The sequence below is a fragment of the Melopsittacus undulatus genome, chromosome 8, assembly GCF_012275295.1.
Source record: "Melopsittacus undulatus isolate bMelUnd1 chromosome 8, bMelUnd1.mat.Z, whole genome shotgun sequence".
Lineage (NCBI taxonomy): Eukaryota > Metazoa > Chordata > Aves > Psittaciformes > Psittaculidae > Melopsittacus > Melopsittacus undulatus.
Window position 1 is genome coordinate 27,529,809 of NC_047534.1, and position 24,924 is coordinate 27,554,732.

General features: G+C 41.2%; 1 protein-coding gene across 2 annotated transcripts in view; it reads left to right on the forward strand.

Moving 5' to 3' along the window:
* ANO1 (anoctamin 1) overlaps nucleotides 1–24,924 on the forward strand; it is a 53,231-nt gene that overhangs the window by 24,132 nt on the left and 4,175 nt on the right. For both annotated transcript variants that reach the window (XM_031050347.1, XM_031050348.1), the window contains 13 exons: nucleotides 75–235; nucleotides 3,887–3,969; nucleotides 5,951–5,962; nucleotides 6,745–6,816; nucleotides 10,040–10,114; nucleotides 11,921–12,122; nucleotides 13,363–13,474; nucleotides 14,583–14,640; nucleotides 14,746–14,846; nucleotides 15,075–15,220; nucleotides 17,467–17,619; nucleotides 19,695–19,747; nucleotides 21,038–21,222. In XM_031050347.1, the coding sequence (XP_030906207.1) occupies nucleotides 75–235; nucleotides 3,887–3,969; nucleotides 5,951–5,962; nucleotides 6,745–6,816; nucleotides 10,040–10,114; nucleotides 11,921–12,122; nucleotides 13,363–13,474; nucleotides 14,583–14,640; nucleotides 14,746–14,846; nucleotides 15,075–15,220; nucleotides 17,467–17,619; nucleotides 19,695–19,747; nucleotides 21,038–21,222 (1,413 nt within the window). The remainder of the gene's footprint in view (nucleotides 1–74; nucleotides 236–3,886; nucleotides 3,970–5,950; nucleotides 5,963–6,744; nucleotides 6,817–10,039; nucleotides 10,115–11,920; nucleotides 12,123–13,362; nucleotides 13,475–14,582; nucleotides 14,641–14,745; nucleotides 14,847–15,074; nucleotides 15,221–17,466; nucleotides 17,620–19,694; nucleotides 19,748–21,037; nucleotides 21,223–24,924) is intronic.

The window sequence follows — 24,924 nt, forward strand, 5'->3', positions numbered from 1 at the left end:
GGAAAGATCAGTGGAACATGGAAGATGGAGCCAAAATGGCCATGCTTTTTCTCTATCTTGTTGCTTCTTTGCAGTATGGAAATGTGTGACCAGAGAAACAACATCACCATGTGTCCCTTGTGTGACAGAACATGCAGTTACTGGAAGATGAGCTCTGCTTGTGCGACTGCTCGTGCAAGTCATCTGTTTGATAACCCTGCAACTGTCTTCTTCTCAGTCTTCATGGCTCTCTGGGGTAAGACCATACATGTCTTCATGTTAAGTTTTTAATTTTTTCAAGTACAACAGGAAGAAACAGAAGAGATAAAGCAGTTTCTTTGTACTCAGGCAGTTAATTATATGAATAACTTATCTTTTTTTTGTCTTTCCTTTTTTTTTCTTTCCTTTTTTTTTTCCCCATGAAACTGTCACCCCCAGATTTGTATTCTGGACTGAAAGCTAAAATTCACAAAGTTGCTGGAGATGAATGTCAAATGAAACTGTTAAGCATTTGTCATAAAACTGCTGTGTGGTACATCAAAATTTCATTAACAGGATTGCACAGCTTGCCAAAACATAGATATATAAATAAATAACCCAAACCTATTTGCAGAGCCAGCTTCCACTTTAGACCATTACAGAAGAAATGTATTAATGTACTCTGGGGCTGAGTGGAGGGCTCCACAGGGAAGTGTAATGGCCTTTGGTGTCTCAGGAAAAAACAACATTGATTCCTGAGTCTGTTGAGATGCAATTAAGCAGGCAGATATCATGCATGTAGACTATGAAGCAAGAATGGTGGCATTAGAGGTATTTTTCGGGATGCTGTCTGCCCTTGCACTTTGAGCACATCATTTTAACCTTTTTTGGCATGTCTGTCAAACTTGGTTAAAAATGTTAACCCTCTCATGAAATATTTGTCTTCAGTAATGGTTATTGAGGGCTTTTCTCCTCCCCCAAGGAGATCCCCATGGGGCACATGGTTCCTTCAGCATGGGTGCTGGAGGAGAGGAGCCTCCAGTCATCTTTGCTGGGGACCAAGAGAGCCTGTTAAGATAAATGGAAACTGATGGGGTCCAAAACTTGTGTTTGTAACTGGGAGCCCTATAGAGGCTTCAGAGAACAGGAAAATATGTGTTATTTCCACTAGTTTTGCAGTTTGGCCACATATTCCCGGAAACAGGGAGAGCAGCACAAGATGATGATTGCCCTTCCTATACAGAGTTAGCAAATAACTGGTTTTGGCTTATATTTAATCTGAAAACTATAGCTTGAGTTTTTATTTGTTCTAGTATGTAGGGAACCATTCTTACATTACCATTCATCTGAACTGATTTTAGTACCATTCAACATAATTTTGATCAAGGCCTCCATTTGAGATAATGACGTAATGATGCAGTACTAACGGCATTATCAAGTACCATAACGAAAAGAACAAGGAGAGTCCTGCAGAGGGATTTTGGGAACAGGGGGGAGTTGGAACATGGCAGGTTTGGAGGGAAAGCTGGGAAGTGGTGCTGGGAAGTTAAACACAGCTAGCTTCACAGAAGAGAGAAGAGATTTTACAGATCATCATCTTGCCATGTAGCATACAGGGAGAAATGCGATACACCCCAAAGCAGGATGCAGTGTCAGAGACTTTAAATAGTCTGATTCTCCCACATAGAGAGTCAAGTATCAGTTTGGTCTCCCTTATTTACCATTAAAGTGAATTCTGCATGACTCTTCGCATATAATACTGTTGTTCAGAAAGTAATGCTGTTTCCTTCCCTTTCCTTAGCAAACAAGTAGGGGTCCAGCCATTCTTATTTTTACATTCTTGGGCAAAGTAAGGCCCTGTGCTCTGTACAGAAGCAGGCTTAATATTTGAGAGAGCTTAGGAGTGGGATGTGAAATCCCTCAAGTTTTTCAGGATCAACATAAAATTTTATTGTGGTACAATACCATATAAACTCAAATATTGTTTCAAAGATGTCATTTTGAATTCAGGACTTTGTCCACATAGTTTTTGAATTGGGTTAGTGGAAATTTCCTGTCTAAATGATTTGTCTAAATGGTTTAAAATAAAAATGAAATGAGCACTTTATGTTCTAAGGAAGTATTCTCAGTCAAAACTATCTGTCTCTAAACATAGGCACACATGGAGTCTCTGGTGCTGTTTGTGAGCACCTCTGCCCACAAAGAGAAGTTTTATTAGTTTCATGTGCAGTTGAAGAGGTGAGGAAGAGGAGGTTACTTGGGTTTCCTCCTTAGCATAGCAAGAAAATGAGCCCACGTTCAGGGGTATGATTGTGAGCAAACATTTGGCCAGGCTTTCTTTGTATCATGGTGGTATTGTAACACCCTGGAAACTTCACTCACGTGATCATTAAAACAGCTGTGGCAGTGAACTGAGCCCTGGTCAGAAGTTCAGCTTTAAACATGGACTGTGGCCCAGTGCTGTTTGGTATTAAAGGGCATTAAAAATATCAGAGAATCCGGATAAGATCATCTGGACAGCAGCCATGGGGAATTTTTAAGTTCCACTTATGCTTATGGGCCCAGATGAAATGTGATGATGCAGGTGGACTTGGCAAAGTGGCATCACTACCTGACATGTTCACTGGGAGCTTTTGGAATGGACTGGCTGGGTTTCAGATGCAGCCTTTTCCCTTTGCATTGGTATAAGTCAGTGCTACAGAAGGATTTTGAGTAGCACTAAGAAATGACATTTTCATTTTCCCTCTTTCTGCTGTCTGTTGAAGTTGCAGACCCCTGTGCGAGAACTGCCAGTGGTGTGGAGAGGGGAGGCAATTCCAGGACGATGACACAGACCCTCTTAAGACACTGCTATGGCCATCCCAGTTTATAGGAAGCCAATCATTTGTAAAAAAGATTCAGTTGTATGTTTTGCACAGAGAGTTTTGCTTGGAAAGCAAATGAATGTCATGACCCTTCCCTTGTTCCAGTCCTGAGGGTGTCCTTTCCTCTCTATTCAACTTTCTTACCCTCTCCCTGCCTCTGTTTTTTCTGGATATGAATGTTTCTGAGCACATCTGTTAATACTCACTGCAGGAAACTCCTCTGGGAACACCATTTCTCGGTAGACTTGTCTCTTCCATAATCACTTACTTATTATACAGCAGTGGTGTATTCCCAGCATCTAAATGTGTCCTCTGAGCATTTTCTTAGTCTCAGAGGCAGATAGGCTGATACAGACCTCAGTAATTCACTTGGACTCAAGAATTGCTTGAATGAGGTTTCTTGTCTCTAAGTCTTCTCCATCAAAAAGAAAATTACAATGTTTTAATGATAAAAACCCTTAAAGCCTTCCTCCTTAATAGCCTGCCCACATGCAGCTTTCACACTGCCATGAGTATTTGGGTTTGGGTGCAATGATTAGAGATAACCATGCTATGAAGACCACTAGGTGGATGTAATTATAACAATATCAAAATGCTTTATCTTGATGTCTTTGAGGGAATAACTGTAACACCAGTACAAGGCTAGTTATATAATTCATATTTCATATAGATAAAACACAGGTTTGTTTGGACTTACAGATGGAGTTATATGCAGATGAAGACCAACAATATCATTAGTCACACCAACAAATATTTCAGTAAGTTTTGGTTTCTTAGACCTCTGAAAAGTTGCAGGCATCTTTCTACGTAAAGCTGTGGATGTAACAAATGCCCTTTCTTTTAGCTTACCTAGATACAAAGTTTGGCTCCTAGCACGTCAGTATTTCCTAGGTAGAAGATATTAATGGTGAATAAAACAGTAATAAAAATTAAGATAACCTGTGGGATATGACACAATATTGCACCTCCTCAGACCTGAGGCAATGTGGAGCATGGCTGGCATACCTCCTAAAACAAATCCCAGTGGTAAAAATGTCAAACTAATTGTTGAACTGTTATTTCAGCTGCCACCTTTATGGAACACTGGAAGAGAAAACAGATGCGTCTCAACTACAGGTGGGACCTGACTGGGTTTGAAGAGGAGGAGGTTTGTCCCTTCAGTTCTGACTCTTTGACTTCTACTCTGACGTTACCCATAGCTCCTTGCCCTGAGCTGATAGACATTGCCTCACGGGGAACAGCTCTTGGGGCAGTTGAGTCATTTAGAAGAAAGGAAATTCTCCGTACATGAACTATTTGAGGTTTTTGTAGCAAGGGTATGACTAGTACATCTTGTAGCCATAGAAATATAATTATATAGCCACAAAAATCAAATCCTGAAGTGTATAGTTGGGTCACGCCTAGCAGTGTAGGCATGGAATATACAGCTCAGACCTTACTGCTGTGATGATGTCAGGGTGCTAACAGTTAAGGACCTCATTCAGCTCACACTGCTGTAAATCAGAAATGAACATTCTGAAGTTGATAAATTTACAGCACTGTAAAAAAAAAAAAAAACACTGAAAAATTCCTGTTAATGATGCAGGATCAAGCCCTGAGTTGGAAAATACCTAAGAATATATTTCCAGACATGTGGGCTTGGGGCAATGGGAGGAACACAGTGCAGAGGTGGTGGATTTTTTGTGTTGGCTAAAACAAAAATAATAATATTCCTAGCCAGGTTTATACTACAGCTACTGAATAGAATGAAGGGGATAAGGCTGAATCTGTGAGGAAAAAAAGGTCTTAAAAATCAATGAAGTTTTAGAAGAAAAGGAGGGAAAATCCTTAGCCAGCTGAGAAGCTGTATCCCACCTTTTCGTCTTTATCACTTTACAAAGAAGAAGACACTTCCCTGGACTATAGGATAGCCTTGCCCTGGACTTACTGCACCTCAGAGGTGACAGAAGCTCTTCCATTTTCCTGTCATATGTTGTTGGCTGGCTGCTGGCTCTTTTCTTACTGTTGTTATTATTAAAAGAAGTATGACCACCCTTGTCATATCTCTAGATGTTCTAAATAGATACACAACAAATATTGCTCACGTGAAACTAGAAACCTCATGAGCCCTGGGTTTAACACTATGCAGCTTGAAAAGCCTGGCACAGTTCTTGTTCTCACCCCCAGAATTTTTCTTCTTGAATTATTTCCTCTTAATATGTTTATCTCCTTCATAATATATTTAGGCATGCTTAGCTAGATCATACCTATTTTCCTGGGAGAGCCTATAGGGATTTATTTCCTGGATACTATACTGCTCTCTTATTTTTGGTAACTTGTTCTTAGCATACATGAAAGTAGAAAGGATTAACTGTATCTTTCTGATGTCTGTTCCCTTAATGTCCGAGTTCAGAGCGCTACACCACAAAACCAGCAGCTGTTAATACACTACATTTTATTCTTTATTTCTTGTAGTCAATGCTAGATAATAAAGTCATTGATTTGGCAGTTCATTTAAGCCCCTCCTATGCTGATTTGGGTGATACTTTAGCTAGTAATATGTTGAAGAATCAGGATTTCAAAGGATAGGCAAAATCCCACAGTGTTTCATATTCTGGTGTTTTTAGGGACACCTAGTTCATACTTTTACAAGGTCCTGTAGGGACAGGACAAGGGGGAATAGCTTTAACCTGACAGAGGGGAGACTGAGATGAGATTTTAGGGAGAAGTTCTTCCCTGTGAGGGTGCTGAGGCACTGGCACAGGGTGCCCAGAGAAGCTGTGGCTGCCCCATCCCTGGCAGTGTTGAAGGCCAGGCTGGACGGGGCTTGAAGCAATCTGATCTAGTGGAAGGTGATCTATGGCAGGGGTTGGAACTGGATGGGCTTTAAGGTCTTTTCCAACACAAACCAGTCTGGGATCCTATACAATACTTACAATAATATTATTAAATGGTATAGAATAGGAGTAAACTGGTATTTTTCGGTAGTGTCTAGCCATCCACTGTACCTATGCTTGTTTCATGTGATTTTTAAAATATAAGTCCAATATGATCTGCAACATTCTGTAATCAAATTTTTGTTTCTTTTTTTTTGTTTTGTTTTGTTTTTTTTTCCCTTGTTTTTCATGTTTTTTTCTGGTTTCCTGAAGGAGGCAGTCAAGGTTTGGAAAACATTTTGTTTTTAATTGCTCTTGCCTTTTTTATTACATGTCCACTGATGAATGCCACCTTTTGATCCTCACCTCTTCTTTTTTTCGAGCATCAGATTTTCTTTAGACCTTCCACTGATTTCTTTGCCTTTATACCCTCCCCTTCTCCACTCATTCAGACTTTTTTCAACTCCATTCTGTTTCCCATCCAGTGCATACTTGTGAATTCTGAGTCTTTTGTAAATGCAAAATTAGCCTGAATTCTGAATCTGTAAATCTTTCCGAATCTTTTGGCTGACTCTTACTTCTGAGTGCTTCCTACATCTTCTACTTTGATGCCCTGGGTAATCTGTGGATGCTGTCCCAGACAGGATTAGGGGAAGACCACAAATGGACAATTTTCTGAGATCCCAAAGCCCAGTATTTATATACTTACAGCAGATAACTGTTCCCCTCACTGAAATTACAGTCAATGACATGCAAACTCTAATTTATATCAAAAACAGAATTAAAATCCAATCATAATGTTAGTCGGTATGAACCATGATATCTGCAGGTTGTGCTCTATACTGTCAGGTATTCTGTCTCCATAGCATTGTAACTAGGTGTGTGATAGTGAGTCCAGATCATTCTGCAGTTGCTGCTCTAGGCCTGTGAATGGCATACTGAGCAAATTGGAATTTAGTTAGAAAACTTGTAAATCACCAAGAAAATGACTTGCCAAACAGTTCATATGTATCTGCTATAAAAAGTAAATAAGTTTTGCTTTTTATTAAATATGACTTATTTCACAGGATCATCCAAGAGCCGAATATGAAGCTAAAGTTTTAGAAAAATCACTGAGAAAAGAACACAAACATAAAGAGGTATGGTAAAAACATTCATCTGTTTCACTTAGAAAAGACTGAAAAAGGAGTTCCTTTATAGCAGGCACTGACCCAAGACTAAGAAATAGGTAGCAACCAAAGTCACTGCACATTGTGTTTAAGTTCCAGATGTCTTTGCTCCCAGCATACATGGGATACTTGATGTACACTAGCGGACAAATCCTGATTAGTCTTGGCAAATCTAGAACGGCTTCAGTACTTATTAAAGATACAAGACTGTGGCTTAGGGAAACTAGCTGAGCCTGACTGAAGGGGTGCTCCAAAAGGAGCTAATGAATCAAGTTTGGGAAACCTGTAACAAGACATCTCATTCTGTGCTGGTCTCAGTAGCTATAGCCTTGGAGGGAAAGTTCCCTGTCTTACTAGACTCTGGTTGTAAATAAAAACATTAGTAGAGCATTTATGAAGAGTATTAACACCAATTTCCTTGCCAAATTCCAGCTTTGTTAATAATAACTTTCTTCCTTTTACAAAACGTTACTTCCATTTTACCCCACTGAATAAGGTAGCGCTCACTTTATGCTTTTAACTTGTTCTTTACTGTGGCAAAGGTGCTGCTGGTCACCTCAGAGGCGCTTGCATCTCACCAACAGATAGCATATTCCCTATAAGCAGCTTTCACTGACGCTGTAATTTCTTCCCTTCTACTGTCTGTCAGCAGCTGACCCCTGTGGAAAAGCTCCTTTTCTCCCCACATCCTGGTTTCCACCTTACCAGAGGTTATTCTCCCTTCACTGCATGAATTCAGTCATTTGTATGACCATGTTTTGAAGAGGAGAAGTAAAAGCTCCAGGAATAAAGAAAACCTGCTGGCAGAAATTACTCTTTTGTATCTGTTGGCAGTGGCATAGCAGCATGGAATCATGCCCTAAACTGGGATTTTTATGAAAAACTTATGAAAATACAACTTCAGTAACCAAATGAAACATGCTTTAAAAGACAGAATATATAGATTGGACTGGCGTTAAACTAAATGTGCATGGTTCTTTGTCATGGTACTTGAGTACAGTTGTGCTTCTCTTAAGAAATTCTACAAAGCTGATGGTGGAATGTTCCCCTTGATCTATAGGATGCCTTACTTGCACCACTGCTTTAAAATCTCTTGCAGAAGGGAAGAAATTTGGGTTGCTGCCCTCTTAATCTGTTGGCTAAGCCATATTTAAATACAGATATGTCCATTAAAAACCTGCGACTCACTGTACTTTTCGGTATATTAAGAATTCAGAACTTAGATGTGGATGGCTGTAGGATAATGAGACAAAATGGTGGCCTCCACATAGCGGAGTATGAAAGCTGAGCAATTAAAAGAGGATTTGCTCCTTTTTTTTTTCCCTTTAACTAGACTATTTATAGCTTTTTGGGCTGTGTTCAATGTGAATGTTACTAATTTGGGAAACGTGAGAAAGGGAGTTCTTTTCTGAAAGACTTGGTAATTATCTTGCATTGGGATCTGGAGTGTTCAAATTCAATGGCTGTAAGACAACGTGTAAATCTTAAACAGAAATATCTAAAGCTAAACAAGAAACTTCTTATATTTTTCAAGAGAAGTCCAATTAAAGAACAAAAAAAAAAAGAAAAACTCTTTGGATATTCTTTTTACATCATCCGGGTAAAAGAAAGGCACAATCCTAAATTAAAAAGGGAATATTCTTTGCAGGATCGCTTGATCTACCCTAGGGGTTGGGGCATGAGTTTGTCTTTTGGTGGTGTTTTATTGACTGAAAGCTGAAACAAAAAGCCTTAAACAAACTAATAGAGCATTCACTTGTGGCTAAACTGCTGTGTATGCTGAGTCAGTAGAGACTATGGAGATCAGTTTAGCAGTGCTTTGTAATGCTATATTGCCCAACCCTGTTTTTGTTTCTTTTGACTGCCATCAGAAGCACCGATATTTTCCAGAAGAGACAGCAAACAAATGGAGACAAAGAGTTAAGACAGTCATGGCTGGGGTGAAATTGGTTCTTTTTATTCAAACTTATGAAGAAACTCAAATTATGAGTAATTATGGAAGACACAAATCAATTTGGTTTTGGCTGTTAAACCTTGTTTAATATTCACATTCAGTTCTTGGTTTCTTCCCTTCCCTCTCCTCGTTTCTTCAGCACTCTTTGGGACACTGTTTCTATGCACTGGGAATGGCACTGCATGGCTAATCTTAGATTTACATCCCGGACTGACATTACATTTTGCGGTGGAGCATGGGCCATGTGTTGGAAGAATTTGCTTGCACTTTCCTGAGACAATGTGCATGTAATAAAAGTAGGATTGGAGTAATATTTTGATGTTTATTGTAATGTGTGCATCAGCTTCCTGATGTTCCTTTCACTGCTTATTTTCTGGTGTTTAGAAGCAATTCCTAGCATCAAAGTTTATGAAAGACTCTAGATGACCAGTACTGTTGTAAATGACACTTTCATAGCCAAATCAGGCAGTGGCTGGTTGACCAGATTTAGGGTATCCTATAAAGAGTTATTATACATGTGCATCTTAATGCTATTGGCATAGTCCATTGAATCCCATGTGAATAGTCAGGTAGTTAAAAATCACTCTTCTTGAAGAAATTACCTCACACCAAAACAAAGTCTTCCCTGCCAGCTGTGTCTTCATCTTGGAGTTATTCAGTAGCAGTTAGTCTTTGCCCAGAGAAACTGTGGCTGCCCCATCCCTGGCAGAGCTCAAGGCCGGGTTGGACACAGGTTGGAGTAACCTGGTCTAGTGGAAGGTGTCCCTGCCTGTGGCAGGCGGTTGGAACTGGATGAGCTTGAAGATCCCTTCCAACCCAAACCAGTCTGGGATTCTATGATACCATATTTCAGCAGAACCAGTTGTGCAACTGCAAAGCTGCAAATATTAACTGGGGAGTGAGAGAGGAAGAAGGAGGATTTTTCAAGAGAAGGGAAAAGAAAATATTTAACAGTAAGAGAAACCTTACTTCATGGTTTCTGACAGCCTATTTGCATGTTTCCCTCAAAAAGTATACAGAAAAATCTGGTTTATTTATACTCCCAGGGCAGGCTTTTGGCCAATTTAAACCTAGATACAGGGTAAACAATTTGCCTGCATGGAATTGTAACTGTAAACACTGTGTCTGCATTTCTAATTGATTGTGTGTTTGCCAGCCTGTTCTTCCCCCTCTTTTTTGTCATGTGTGCAAAATCATATTTTGTCTTTATTAAATTTACCCTTTTCCCCCCCATTTTAGACAGATAAAGAAAAACTGACATGGAAGGATCGTTTTCCAGCCTATTTAACCAATTTTGTTGGCATTATCTTCATGGTAAGCATCACCCAGTAAAATCGGTAATTTTTGTTACTGACTCATTGTATAGAACAGAAAAAATGGAAACTGTGGCACACTTTGAGACTAATGTGGTTCTCAATGGCTTTTCCTCAAGAGAAAGAAAAATCAACTGTTTTATTGTTTTATAATCTAAAAATCTTTTCAGGACTTTGAATTTATACTTTTCCATCTCTTTCCAGTAAAGAAATAAGAATACCTAAATAGGGTAGGGGGAAAATGTCTCCAGGGAGACATTTATAGCAGTTTTCCAGTAGCTAAAAGGAGTCTACAAGAAAGCTGAAGAGGGGCTTTTGACAAGGGCCTGTAGGGACAGGAGAAGGGGGAATGGGTTTATCCTGACAGAGGGGAGATTGAGATGAGATCTTAGTCAGAAGCTCTTCCCTGTGAGGGTGCTGAAGCACTGGCACAGGTTGCCCAGAGAAGCTGCGGCTGCCCCATCCCTGGCAGTGTTCAAGGCTTGGTTGGATAGGGCTTGGATCAGACTGGTCTAGTGGAGGGTGTCCCTGCCTGTGGCAGAGGTTTGGAACCTCAAATAAAGCTCACTTGGGTCAATAAAGCTCACTTGGGTGAGCTTTAAGGTCTCTTACAACCCAAACCAATCTGGGTTTCTATGAAAAATGGGGTCACAGAAGCAAAAATTGATATCGCCAATTGCAATCCTGATTGCAAGGATCTTTAATGAATCAGTCAAATTTGTGGTTATACCATATAACAAACAGCAGGATTGCAAAGACAGCACTGAAGAAAAAGATGCAAGAATGATGAGAAGAGCCTTCCTCCATTTGCTGATAAAGCATCAGCATTTAAAACAAAATTTGAAGAAATAATAATTAAAGACATAGAACACATTGGCTGATGCATCGAAAAGCTTAAGCCCTTTCTAAATGTATACTATTCCAGACCAACTCAGTTAATGTAACTTTTTGGGTATTGGGATTCTGTTTTGGGGTTAGTTTTTTGCAATTGTGTTTTCAGAGAATGGAACTGCAGTAAATCTGATAACCCTGGTTGAAAAATTTGGACTTTATAAGAATCACATTTTAAATTATTCATCTGTTTAAGCAAAGAAAAGTTAAGTAAGATTTTGTACACCTTTACATTGCCAAGAAGTGTGTTATTTATCGGATTGAATTTCAGTTTAGGATTATGACAGCATAGCGAGCCTGAGTAGGGTATTTGAAGGCTTATGTGCAGACTTAAGCTGAAATACTCCTCTCTGCCTCAGTGCTGGCTTGATTTTATAATTGAGCAAATCCAATGGATCTATGCTGTTGCTGTTAGGGCTGAAAGGAAGCGACTAATACTTTTAATAACAGCAAGTATAGGACACCCAAGGAAGTTGTGAATGCTGCATCCCTGGCAGTGTTCAAGGTCAGGTTTGACAGGGCTTGAAGCAACCTGGTCCCTGGTCTAGGGGAAGGTGTCCCTGCCCATGGCAGGGGGTTGGAACTGGATGAGCTTTAAGGTCTCTTCCAACGCAATCATCTCTGTGATTCTATGATTCAAAGTAGTTTACATTTAGGGCTTTTTTTTGGGGGGGGGGGGGGGAAATAGAGCCCTTTGCATATGATTATGTCATATTTATATCATTTTTTTCCATGTGATGATCAGATTTCTAGCAAAAGAGTATATTTTCCCACAGTTCATCAAAGTGATTGGGAGCCTTCATGCAGAACTGGGGGACTTGGCCCAGAGACCCCATTTTTAAGATCACCGCTAAGTCCCAAACAAAGTATTTATAGTTAAATCTTTCATAAGAGGCTATGCTGTTCTTACTTGTAGGTAGGGCTGACATTTGCTATCGTGTTTGGAGTCATCATATATAGGATCTCGACTGCAGCAGCGTTGGCAATCAGTTCAACTCCCTCGGGCCGCTCAAGTGTTCGGGTCACCGTCACTGCCACTGCTGTCATTATCAACTTGGTTGTCATCATCATCCTGGATGAAGTATATGGCTGCATCGCGAAGTGGCTCACTCAGATAGGTAGGTTTAAATCCTCAACTGGTGTTTGCTGGAGCGAGAGGACCCAAATGACAAATGATGCACCTCAAAGTGGTGAGCAAACCCAGGAAATTCAAGTGTGCTGCTAAAGTTCTAACCAGCTACTTACAAATAGCAAAAGGCACATGAATTTGACTTTATTTGTCAAGGTTTTTTTTCAGCAGTGGTAATGCTAATCCAGTTACAGGTGACAGCAGAAATTCCTATGTCTAATATTGAGCTTCCCTCTTCTCCATTACACAATTGTTCTTTAAATTTTCTGCCATTTTTTAATTGACATAAAACATGTTGTGAAAGGCAAAATTGTATGGTGCAAAAAACCCACAGAATAGGAAAAAAATATCTGAATAATTTCCAACAAGCATCAGTGACAAAAGGGCCAGAAATTTTTTCAGGTAAGTTCTTGTCCATCTGCAAATGATTGTCATGGAAGTCAGCCAGATGTGGAATGAAATTTGAATTCCTGTTGTAATGCATCTGAATGGTGATATCCTTAGCAGGCAGGGGGTTGGAACTAGATGATCTTAACATCCTTTCTAACCCAAACCGTTCTATGATTCCATAATTGACCACTCAGTGTGGCCATATTGCATTTATGTGTGTACATGTATATATTGCTACAAATTCTTTACTGTGACCAGAAGATAAAAGGAGGTGATCCTGCCCCTTTACTCTGCTCTCGTGAGATCCCATTTGCAGCACTGTGTGCAGTTCTGGTGTCCTCAACATGAGAATGACATGGAGAAGAGAAGCTGTGTGCAGACCTCAGAGCAGCCTTCTGATATCTGAAGGGGGTCTACAAGGATGCTGAAGAGGGACTTTTCATCAGGGACTGTAGTGATAGGACAAGGGGCGATGGGTTTAAACTTAAATAGGGGAAGTTCAGGTTAGGTATAAGGAATCAGTTCTTCCCTGTGAGGGTGGTGAGGCACTGGCACAGATTGCCCAGAGAAGCTGTGGCTGCCCCATCCCTGGCAGTGTTCAAGGCCAGGTTGGACAGGACTTGGAGTATCCTGGTCTAGTGGAAGGTGTCATTGCCTGTGGCAGGGTGTTGGAACTGGATGAGCTTTAGGGCTCATTCCAACTCAAACTGGTTTATGATTCTATACCCCTTTTTTGAAAGACGGCTCATGTTTTCCAAAGCCCACCTTTATATGATCTTGAAATGTTCCAGGTAGGATTAATTCCTTAATGTTTCTTATGCATTTCACCTTGGTTCCAGAGGTACCAAAAACTGACAAGAATTTTGAAGAGCGGCTGATTTTTAAAGCTTTCCTCCTGAAGTTCGTCAATGCCTACACACCCATCTTCTATGTCGCTTTCTTCAAAGGCCGGTGAGTTATGCTAAATGCTGTTCCTAGTTTCAACTCATTGCTTCTGAGACAGCTGCTGCTGAGCTAAGACCATAATCGGACAGTGAAGTAAATCCGGCTTAAGCATGCCTCAGTATTGACCCCAAACCTCTTCAGCCTTATGGGATAATGCACAGACTTGGTACTCTGCAATTTCAAATTTGTTAAAGCCATTTGTTAAGATAATCACAGAAACAATTCATACAATATTTTGGGTTGGAAGGGACCTTTAAAGCTCATCTAGTCCAACACCCCTGCAATAAGCAGAGACATCTTCAACTAGATCAGGTTGCCCAGAACCACATCCAGCCTGGCTTTGAGTGTCTCCAGGGATGGTGCATCCATCACCGCATTGGGCAATCTGTGTGTTTTACCACCCTTACTGTAAAAAATGTATTCCTCACATCCAGGCTGAATCTCCTCTCTTTTAGTTTAAAACCACCACCTCTCATCCTGTCGCAACAGTCCTGCTAAAAAGTCTCTCTCCATCTTTCTTATAGGCCCCTTTTAAGAACTGAAAGACTACAATAAGTTGTCCCTGGAGTCTTCTTCAAGCCAGTCTCTCTCAGCCTTTCTTCATAGCAGAGGTGCTCCAACCCTCTGATCATTTTTTGGTCCATCTCTGGACCCTCTTCAACAGGTCCATATTTTTCCTGTACTAATAGCATTCAGGTACAATCCCCCATCAGACTATTAATTGTTTTCTATTTACCACTCCTAACTTAATATCATAGCAAGTATCATCTCTCTTCTTACAACTGGCAGGAAAACATAAGGCTAAAATAAAGTATTCATGTGGCACGTTCCAGCTAATGCAACAGTAATGAGAATTACCTTAGAGGATTCTGCCTGGAATATTGTAGTTTAATTGTAGTGTAGTAAAACACTTGCAGTTTTACCGAGTCGTTTACTCAGTAAACAGGACTTGCTCTTTAAAACAAAACCAAAGATAATGTCATTCACTTTTTCAGGACTAAACACTAGGTGGTCCCACTCAAAGGCATAGAGTTTGACATCAGTGACTTTAGGAATCACATATAAAAAGTATAAAATCCATAACAAGTTTATAATTCTAACCATTGTACCCTAGATTTGTTGGACGTCCAGGAGACTACGTCTACATTTTCCACTCATTCCGGATGGAAGAGGTAATTTCGCTTTCTTTCTGTGATCTTGTTGGGTGTGAGCACCATCTGCTTCTGCCACAGGGATGCAGCAGATGTTCTGACTGTTGTTTCCTCTGTTCACCCTAGTGTGCTCCAGGAGGTTGCCTAATGGAGTTGTGTATCCAGCTCAGTATTATCATGTTGGGCAAGCAGCTGATCCAGAACAATTTATTTGAGATTGGTATCCCGTAAGTAGCAATTTTTGCTTGTTTCTTGTTGGGGTTTTATTAAACACATGTTTTTTAGGACATGTGAAATAGATGGTGTATCCATAGCCCCTTGACTTGTACTCTGCTCTTGCATAGTTTTTATGAAAATAAGTATGAAGCTCATTATGCCTATTAATGTAAAATAGCTGCAAAATGGGCACTGTGCCCCCAAGGGCATGCTAATGGAATCCTTCCCTTTTCCCCCAGAAAAATGAAGAAATTTATACGCTACATGAAGTTAAAGCGTCGGCATTCTTTAGACCATGAAGAGCCCATGAAAAAAAAACAGCGCTATGAAGTGGACTATAATCTAGAGCCTTTTGCTGGACTTACCCCTGAGTATATGGAAATGAGTGAGTGGGATGAGAAGAAGGCATTTTAAACCACAATTATTCTGACAAACTGGGATGGAGAGCTGAGGTTTTTGAACTGTAGATAAAGTGGACAGTACTTATGAAACATAACTTAATTATTAAAGTATATAGTCTTGGACTGTAGCATGTTTCAGCCAACCACTGGCTGCTTCATGGATGAATTTGGCAGCATATTGTCAGAGAATCATGGACTGGTTTGGGTTGGAAGGGACCCCAAATCTCATCCAGTTCCAGCCCCCTGCCATGGGCAGGGACACCTTCCACTAGACTAGATTGCTCCAAGCCCTGTCCAACCTGGCCTTGAACACTGCCAGAGATAGGGCAGCCACAGCTTCTCTGGGCAACCTGTGCCAATGCCTCAGCACCCTCACAGGGAAGAACTTCTGGCTAAGATCTAACCTGAACTTTCCGTGTTTAGGTACTTTCTCTCATACCACTGTCAAGTTTCAAATGCAAATGATTAAATGGCATAAACTTGAGATCGTCACTTTTGACGATAATTTTTTTTTTTGAGATAATCAGTTGCACCCTGCATTGGAAATAAGTTACTTAATTCAGATTTGATAATTTCCACTGCATATTCTCACACTGGATTTTTTCTTTTTAATGAAATCTGGACTAAACCTTCTTAGAGAGATAAGTGCCTGTAAGCGAGGTTGTACCTAACAATTGAGATTTTTAAAATAGCATGTTATGTTGAGTGAGTGATACGAAATTTAAGCACTGGATGCCAGCTCTGCGTTGTTATACAACTCTATTTCTTTTCCTACTTTTAATCTTGGAAAGGCTGAGAACTGTTCAAAGTAATGCCTTTAGTGATATGGTTTAGTGGCGGTCTTGGCTGTGGACTTTATGATTTTAAAGATCATTTCCAATCTACTTGATTCTGTGATTCTATTATTCTATAACGCTGTTTGCTACAGTATCCAGCATTCCTGAAGGATCTTTCTTAAAAGAGCAACTTTATTTACTATTTTCAGGAATGACTAGGCAAAATAGTAGTGAAGGGTAATGAAGTAAAATAACACCAAAAATTTGCGTTCCCAGCAAATGCAGAGGCAAATTAGAATAGCTGATGACCTTGATGTTCAGAGTAGGGGAAACAGACTGAAATTTAATGGTACAAGCTACAAGGTCATGCTGTCAGTTCCTAAAAATATGAAAAGATGCAGTTACTGAGATCAGCATTCGGAAGTAACAGAGGAAGAGAAAGGTGGAGCACTGACAGTACCAGGGTATGGTATCATTGTCATGTCCTCAAAAGACAAAAGCAAGTATGACCCCAAGTTGTAGGAAACAAATTATTCCCAATAAAGGCAGAGAATCAGTCACTTCCTTTTTGAAGCATGTAAGTTTCTGTATTTCAGATGTAGCTTCCAGTGGGAATAATGAATGCTAAAAACCTGCTGGGTGGAGCATGGCACATTTATATAGAGCTCACACAGTTGCTGCCATATTCCCACTCCTTCAGATCACTCCTGTGCCAGTCTCACTGATGGCAAATTTAGTTTGGGAGTTTCTTTATCCATGATATTGAGGTGCTGGAGCAGGTCCAGAGAAGGGCAATGGAGCTGCTGAAAAGCCTGGAGCACAGGTGTGATGAGGAATGGCTGAAGCAGCTGGTGGGGGCTCAGTCTGGAGAAGAGAAGGCTCAGGGGGGGGATGGATCTTACTGCTCTCTACAACTGCCTGAAAGGAGGATGGAGCCAGGAGGTGGCTGCTCTCTGCTCCCAGGTAACAAGTGACAGGACAAGAGGAAATGGCCTCAAGCTGAGCCAGGGGAGGTTTACACTGAATATTAGGAACAATTTCTTCTAGAGGGTGTTCAGGCATTAGAACAGGCTGCTTAGGGCAGTGGTGGAGTCACTGTTGCTGGAAGTGTTCACAAACTGTGCAGATGAAACCCTTAGTGCAATGGTTTAGTGGTGGCCTTGGCAGTGCTGGGGAATGGTTGGACTTGATCTTAAAGGTCTTTTCCTGGTTGGTTCTTTGATTCATGACTCTATGATTCTGATTACTTTATCTTGCCTTTTGTAAGAGTGGCAACTGGCCCTTTGGTCCCCACATGGAACAGCAGTCAGGGAACCCCTGCCTGATGCCAAAAATGGGATTTAGTTTCACAGCACGTGTCATCTTGTTAGAATTTAATAGGATGGCACTGATGGGATGATGCAATTTGATAAATACTGAACACAGCTGATGAAATGGTTTCTTTTTCTTTCTAGTTATTCAGTTTGGGTTTGTGACTTTGTTTGTTGCATCCTTCCCGTTGGCACCTTTGTTTGCTTTGTTGAACAACATAATTGAAATCCGTCTAGATGCAAAAAAGTTTGTTACTGAGCTGAGGAGACCAGTAGCAGTCAGAGCAAAGGATATAGGTAAGTGCACATTGCTATTGTTATCCCTGTTTGTTTATTCCTGGATGGATGGCAGGATATTATTACGCTGAGTTAGTTTCATTAACAGGAAGATATTTATAGGAAAATTCAAAACATTAGACTGCACTTTAACTGTGAACTCTCATAACTTATCAAGGATTTACTTTTAAAATAGAAACATCAGAGCTTGAATATTTTATTAAGTAAACAATATCATTTTTCAAATCAAAATGATCAATACAATTGTGAAATATCTCACTTGGTTCTGCACATCAACAATCCTTCCTGGTAATGCAGTTTTCTTGCAGAAGTAAAAATACCTATGTTTAATAATTCTGGAGTTAGCCTGGAGAAATACCCTTGGGAATGAGAGAAGATTGAGAAGTCTGTGGGTAAATGTATCCCTTCAAACCTACACAGCATTAATGTTGCAAGGGTTAAGCTGAAAGCTGCAGTGAATTTAGGTTGGACTGGGCTCTGCAGCAGTATAGTGACAACAGTCCAGTCTTCCCCATACTGTGGGGGGTAACAGCTATGAGTGTGTGTAATGAGGAACCTATTTCTCCCAAGCATTGGTTACTTATGATTAAAATGGTGATTAAAGTAATTGTTCATGTTACAAACACTCAGCCAGAGCAGTGGAGTTCATGATCTGTTACCAAACTCAGTGTTTATTCTGGTGTTATACAAGCAGAGATTATCCCTGGGCTCATCCTTGTACCCTCAGATCATAGAGCTGAAGAACACACTGCATTTTAGTATGCTGTTGCCTTTACCATATTTTTTGGGGAGTGTTTTGTGACTGGCTCAGCTGATGCTGCATGTGAAGGTTGCTGGTGGAGATGTTAGGCATGTTGGTTTTATGGTTGTGGTGGGGGTTTCTTTTGGTTTTGAGAGGGTGTTAATTGCAATTTATTACAGTTCAATCCTGATCTTGTGGGTGAAAGAACCCCACTTCCTTCAGAGACAGTCTGAAGTCAGAGACTGTGAGATGGTCACAGACAAACCAGACAAGATTTTAGGGCAGGCCTCAGCAGAATCAGGAAAGAGAGAAAGTCCCACCAGCTCAAGGCAGTGGGTAACCACTGGCAGCAAACACAGATCTATCTCTGCTTCCACTGATACTGTAATATCTTTTCCTGAAGTTCAGTTCTGTACTTCTGACCTTCAATTCTGTCCAGGCTGGCTTATGTCTGCTGTGCCAGGAGACCAGTTAGTTTTCAAGCAAATGATTTGGCCAGGCTGGAGGAGTCTTCCAGGGATGTCTCCCTGTATAAAGCCTCCTACATCTTTCTTCGCCTTCAGACCCAGAATAGGAGAGTAGCTCATCAGGGCTGTAACCACAGAGATCTTGTAGCAGCCCTGTATTTCTTCATGAAGAAGCTTTTCCATGAGGAGTGGGATGTACAGAGGGAGATGGGTCAGAGCTGGAGGACTTCATGCATCATCCTCAGGCTAAATCTGAAGGGGTTGAACCTGATTCAGCATAGGGTTGGTTGGTATTACATTTTGTCTGCACAGAGCCCATGCTAAGGAAACCCATACCTGTGTGGTTTCCAGATGCAACTGGAAAAATCCCATTAAGTGGCTCCACTGGAGCTTTACTTTCTCAAAACTGAACTAGGATCAAGAATGATGTGAAGGCGTAGACACAGATTCAGGTAGATCTTTAAAGCTGGTAAATCAGTATGTTCTGCACCACATGTATGGAAGTTCCAGCTTCCTGTCTGTAGCTTTCTTCTCCTCAGGCATTTGAGAAGTGTGAATAAAATTTCCTGATGTTCTCTTTTCTACCTATGCAGACATTCTTCTGTCTTACACTTGCCTCCCTCTTCCTCAAAGAAGTTTTTAGCTTAAGACCTCTAAAAAATAGGTGCCTAAACACTGAAAAACAGAGTTGGGCTCCCTTTGCCTACAGGTTGTCAAATTAATCTCTTATAATTTGTTCTTCTTTTAATTTAAAATATAACACTAGTTTGGCAGTCGTAAGTGCTCCTAACACTGTTAACTAAAAAAGTAATTTATCACAGTTTAGTGACTGGAATAGCAATTTATATGTTTGTCTCCTTCCTCAGGAATCTGGTATAATATCCTCAGAGGTATTGGAAAGCTTGCCGTAATCATAAATGTAAGTAATTTGGCATGAATAACATTTTAACTCAATAGGCCCGCATTTCCATTCTGCTCTAGTAGTTTTATTTCAGTGTAAATCCCTTAAAATCAAGAGAAAGTAGATTTAAATATTTTTTGAAATATTAGAATATCCCAGCCCTTAGAAAATTTTAGCTCACTTTAATAATGTATGTACTTATCTAATATTCTGTATGAATAGACATCCATAATGATCATCATCAGTTTCATTAGTTGAAACAAGAAAAGTTGAATGACAAGCTGAAAACATGTTTGAGATGCAGAAAAACAGGGGCCGTGTAGGGCCTTATAGCCACATCTCCATGTGCCCTCATGGCTTTCCCACCATTGCCCAGACTAGAAATCCCTTCATTTTGCTCACAGGTGTCTGTTGTGCAATGGCCAAACGGTTCTTTTGGTTATTTGGTAAACTGCCATTCTTTACCATTTCCTCTCTTTTCCTTTGGAAATAATGTCTCTTTTTTTTTTTCTTTTCCTCCTTGTAGTCTCTTTTTGTCATTATCCAGTGTTATTTTTCCCCTCTTTGATATATGTACTGTGCCTCTTTATTGTAAAAGAAGTAAAACGTTTCGTACTGTGTTTGTTCCGCATGTATATGAGATTAATGCCAGTGAGAATTGTTTCATAAGAATGACAAATGAAAAGGGCTAAAGTTCTGAAGAGCTCAGCTGAACTGGTTCTCTTGCATTTTCTGTAGCACAGTTTTAGAAAGCCTTTTTAAACCACAAAATACAATGCAATTTTGTGGACCATAAATATAAAACTGGCCTCAGCCTGCTCATCCTTTTCTCTCAATGGAGTTGAAATACATACCTGATTTTGCAATGCAGTGAGAATTTAAAGAGTCACTTCACTGCTGGTTGTTTGCAGAACACAAAATTACTTGGAAATCAATCAGTTGGACCTTATATAATGCATCAGGGACAAGCTGTGGCTTATGTAGTGCCATATTTTGCTCTTCTCTGGTGCTTGGGAGTAGGACTGCTTCATTCTCTGGGGAGTCCAAGTTGTTATCCAGGTAGGAATCTCAGTCAACATGGAGCTATTCCACCTAATATTCTGCAACTAAAAAGAGTAAGCAATAAATCCTACCTTGTTGCAGCAGTGAATACTCCATTTTTAGGACTCTGTGGACTGCGATTTCCCCCTTCTTTTACTAAAGCAGCCCCTGAGTTGCATGAGTTTGTTTGGACAAGACATACTTGAGGATATTATGAACTTAACCACTGCCTGAATGTTGCGCTCACTCTTTACTCTTATGGCTTAGGCATTTGTGATCTCATTCACATCTGACTTCATTCCACGCCTCGTGTACCTGTATATGTACAGTGAGAATGGCACCATGCATGGCTTCGTGAACCATACACTGTCTTCTTTTAATGTCAGCGATTTTCAAGCAGGAACAGCTCCCAATGACCCTATGGATCTTGGCTACGAGGTTCAGATATGCAGGTACTCTCTTGAATGATAACTAATTTTAAGTATTTTCACGGTTGACTAAGAATGGGACAAATTTCTACATTCCTGTGGCAGGTCCCTTGTATTTTTAAGACCTTTTTAGCACCTTAGTAGCCTTTTCTATCAGATGGATCCATTGCCTTGAATATTTTTGCTTACATATTAAGCAACCACAAAACCTACTTATTTTGGGAAACAGGGCTTAGCATTGTTCAAGTCAGTGTTTGTCCATGCAATGATTTTTCTTATTACATATTCCTTTTTTCAGGAAAAGAGATGAATTATGATAAAGAGTACAGTGATGCTTTAAGAAAAGAAAATGATGTTACTCTGATGTCATGTTGTCATACAACATGCTGTTAATATGATGTTTCTGTAACAATTCCTGATGAGAATCATAGAATCATAGAATAGTTAGGGTTGGAAAGGACCTTAAGATCATCTGGTTCCAACACCCCTGCCATGGGCAGGGACACCTCACAGCATGCTATGAAAGGCTTCATCCAGCCTGGCCTCGAACACTGCAAGAGATGGAGCATTCGCAGCCTCCCTGGGCAACCCATTCCAGTGCCTCACCACCCTAACAGTAAAGAATTTCTTCCTTATATCCAAGCAAAACTTCCTCTGTCTAAATTTCAACCCATTATCCCTTGTCCTGTCACTACAGTCCCTGATGAAGAGTCCCTTCCCAGCATCCATATAGGCCCCCTTCAAATGCTGGAAGGCTGCTATGAGGTCTCCATGCAGCCTTCTCTTCTCCAGGCTGAACAGCCCCAACTTTCTCAGACTGTCTTCATACGGGAGGTGCTCCAGCCCCCTGATCATCTTCATGACCCTCCTCTGGACTTGTTCCAACAGTTCCATGTCCTTTTTATGTTGAGGACACCAGAACTGCACACAGTATTACAAGTGAGGTCTCAGAAGAACAGAGGGTCAGGATCACCTCCTTCGACCTGCTGGTCACAATCCTTTTGATGCAGCCCAGGATATGGTTGGCTTTCTGGGCTGCAAGTACACACTAAAGCCGGCTCATGTACATATTCTCACTGACCAACACTCCCCAAAAGTCCTTCTCTGCAGGGCTGCACTGAATCTCTTCTCTGCCCAACCTGTAGCTGTGCCTGGGATTGCTCCCACCCAGGTGTAGGACCTTGCACTTGGCATGGTTGAACTTCATAAGGCTGGCATCAGCCCAACTCACAAGTGTACTCAGGTCCCTCTGGATGGCATTCCTTCCCTCCAGTGTATCAACCGAACCACAAAGCTTGGTGTCATCAGCAAACTTGCTGAGGGCACACTCAATCCCACTGTCCATGTCACCGACAAAGATGTTAAACAAGACCGGTCCCAGCACAGATCCCTGAGGGACACCACTCGTTACTGATCTCCAGCCGGACATTGAACCGTTGACCACAACTCTGTGTGTGGCCATCCAGCCAGTTCTTTATCCACCGAGTGGTCCACCTATCAAATTGATGTCTCTCCAATTTAGAGACAAGGATGTTGTCTGGGACAGTGTCGAATGCTTTGCACAAGTCCAGGTAGATGACATCAACTGCTCCACCCCTGTCCATCACTTTTGTAGCCCCATCATAGAAGGCCACCAAATTGGTCAGGCAGGATTTCCCCTTAGTGAAGCCATGCTGGCTGTCACCAAGCACCTTGTTGTTTTTCATGTGCCCTAGCATGCCTTCCAGGGGAATCTGCTCCCAGATTTTGCCAGGCACAGAGGTGAGACTGACTGGTCTGTAGTTCCCTGGATCATTCATTTTCCCCTTCTGGAAAATGAAGGTTATATTTCCCTTTTTCCAGTCATCAGGAACTTCACCTGACTGCCATGATTTTTCACATATGATGGCCAGTGGCTTTGCAACTTCATTCGCCAGCTCCTTCAGGACGCGCGGATGGATTTCATCAGGTCCCATGGACTTGTGTACATTCAGGTTCTTAAGATGGTCTTGAACCAGATCCTCTCCTACAGTGGGCCCAAGGTCTAGATTTTCACAGACCCTGCGTCTGCCTTCTAAGACTTGGGTGCTGCGGTCAGAGCCTTTGCCAGTGAAGACCGAGGCAAAGAAGTCATTCAGAACCTCAGCCTTCTCCAAGTCCTGTGTAGCCAGTTCTCCCGAAAGCTTCCGGAGGGCACCTGTGTTGTCCCTAGTCTGTTTTTTAGCCGCTACATACTTATAAAATCCCTTCCTGTTATCTTTAACTTCCCTAGCCAAGTTTAGCTCTAACTGGACCTTAGCTTTCCTAACCTGGTGCTTAACTTCCCAGACAACATCCCTGTATTCATCCCACATCACCTGTCCTTGCTTCCACCTTTTATAAGCCTCTTTTTATCCTGTAATTTTTTTTTTTTTCTCAGCAGCTCCTTATCCATCCAAGGAGGTCTCTTGGTCCTCCTGCTGCACTTCCTTCTAGTTGGGATGCAACACTCCTGAGCTTGTAGCAGGTGATCCTTGAATATCAACCAAGAGTCTTGGGCCGCCCTGCCTTCTAGGGCTATATCCCATGGAACCTTGCTAAGCAGGTTCCTGAAGAGCCCAAAGTCTGCTCTCTTGAAGTGCAGGGCAGTGATCTTGCTGCACACTCTTCTCACTGTCCTGATGATCTAGAATTTGACCATATCGTGATCGCTGCTTCCAAGGGTGCCCTGGAGCGTCACATTTCCAACGAGCCCTTCCCTATTGGTGAGCATGAGGTCAAGCACGGCACTTCTTGTCGGCTCCTCTATTGCTTGCAGAAGGAAGTTGCTTCCACACAATTGTGGAACCTCCTGGGTTATTTGTGCTGGGCCGTACCATCCCTCCAACAGATGTCAGGGTGGTTGAAGTCCGCCATGAGAGCAAGGGCCTGTGAGCGTGAGGCTTTTCCTATCTGTCTGTAGAGTGATTAATAGCACCCTTTTCTGCACTGGAACTTAAGACCTATTTAAATTATTGTTTACATGAAATCTACATGCCTGTAACAATAGCTATGTATTCTTTTAATTTTTAAAGGAAATTATTGTCACATAGTTCAGCTTAGGAAGCAATCTAGGTCAGTGCTGAAACACACACTTTGTCTAAGCTCCCTTGCATATGCATCACCTTCAAAACAAATATTTTAACCAAATAATAGAACCCCAGACTCGTTTGTGTTGGAAGCGACCTTAAAGCTCAACCAGTTCCAACCCCCTGCCACAGGCAGGGACGCCTTTCACTAAAACAGATTGCTCCAAGCCCTGTCCAACCTGGTGCTGAACACTGCCAAGGATGGGGCAGCCACAGCTTCTCTGGGCAACCTGTGCCAGCACCTCAGCAGCCTCACAGGGAAGAACTTCTGCCTAAGAGCTCATCTCAATCTTCCAATTTTCAGCTTAAAGCCATTCCTCCTTTTCCTGTCCCAACAGGCCCTTGTAATATAACAGTGAAAGCACTTAGGCCAGTAAAACTGAAAGGCAGATAAAGGAGCTAAAGAAGAGGAAAACAACGAGGGAAGAGACATTCCAAGGAGGAAAAAAGAGAAAGCTGTGTAGCTTTGCTTCCTTTCACTTTCTTCTGGTGGTCTCAGGCACAGGATAAATTAGGTTGCAAATGTATTTTTAGCACAGAACTTATGGAAGTCCAATACAAAAATGCCAGTTTTATTTGCTTTCTACTCCTAGCCTCTTTCTTTTTCCCATCTCATCATGTCTTTTATATTCCATGGATT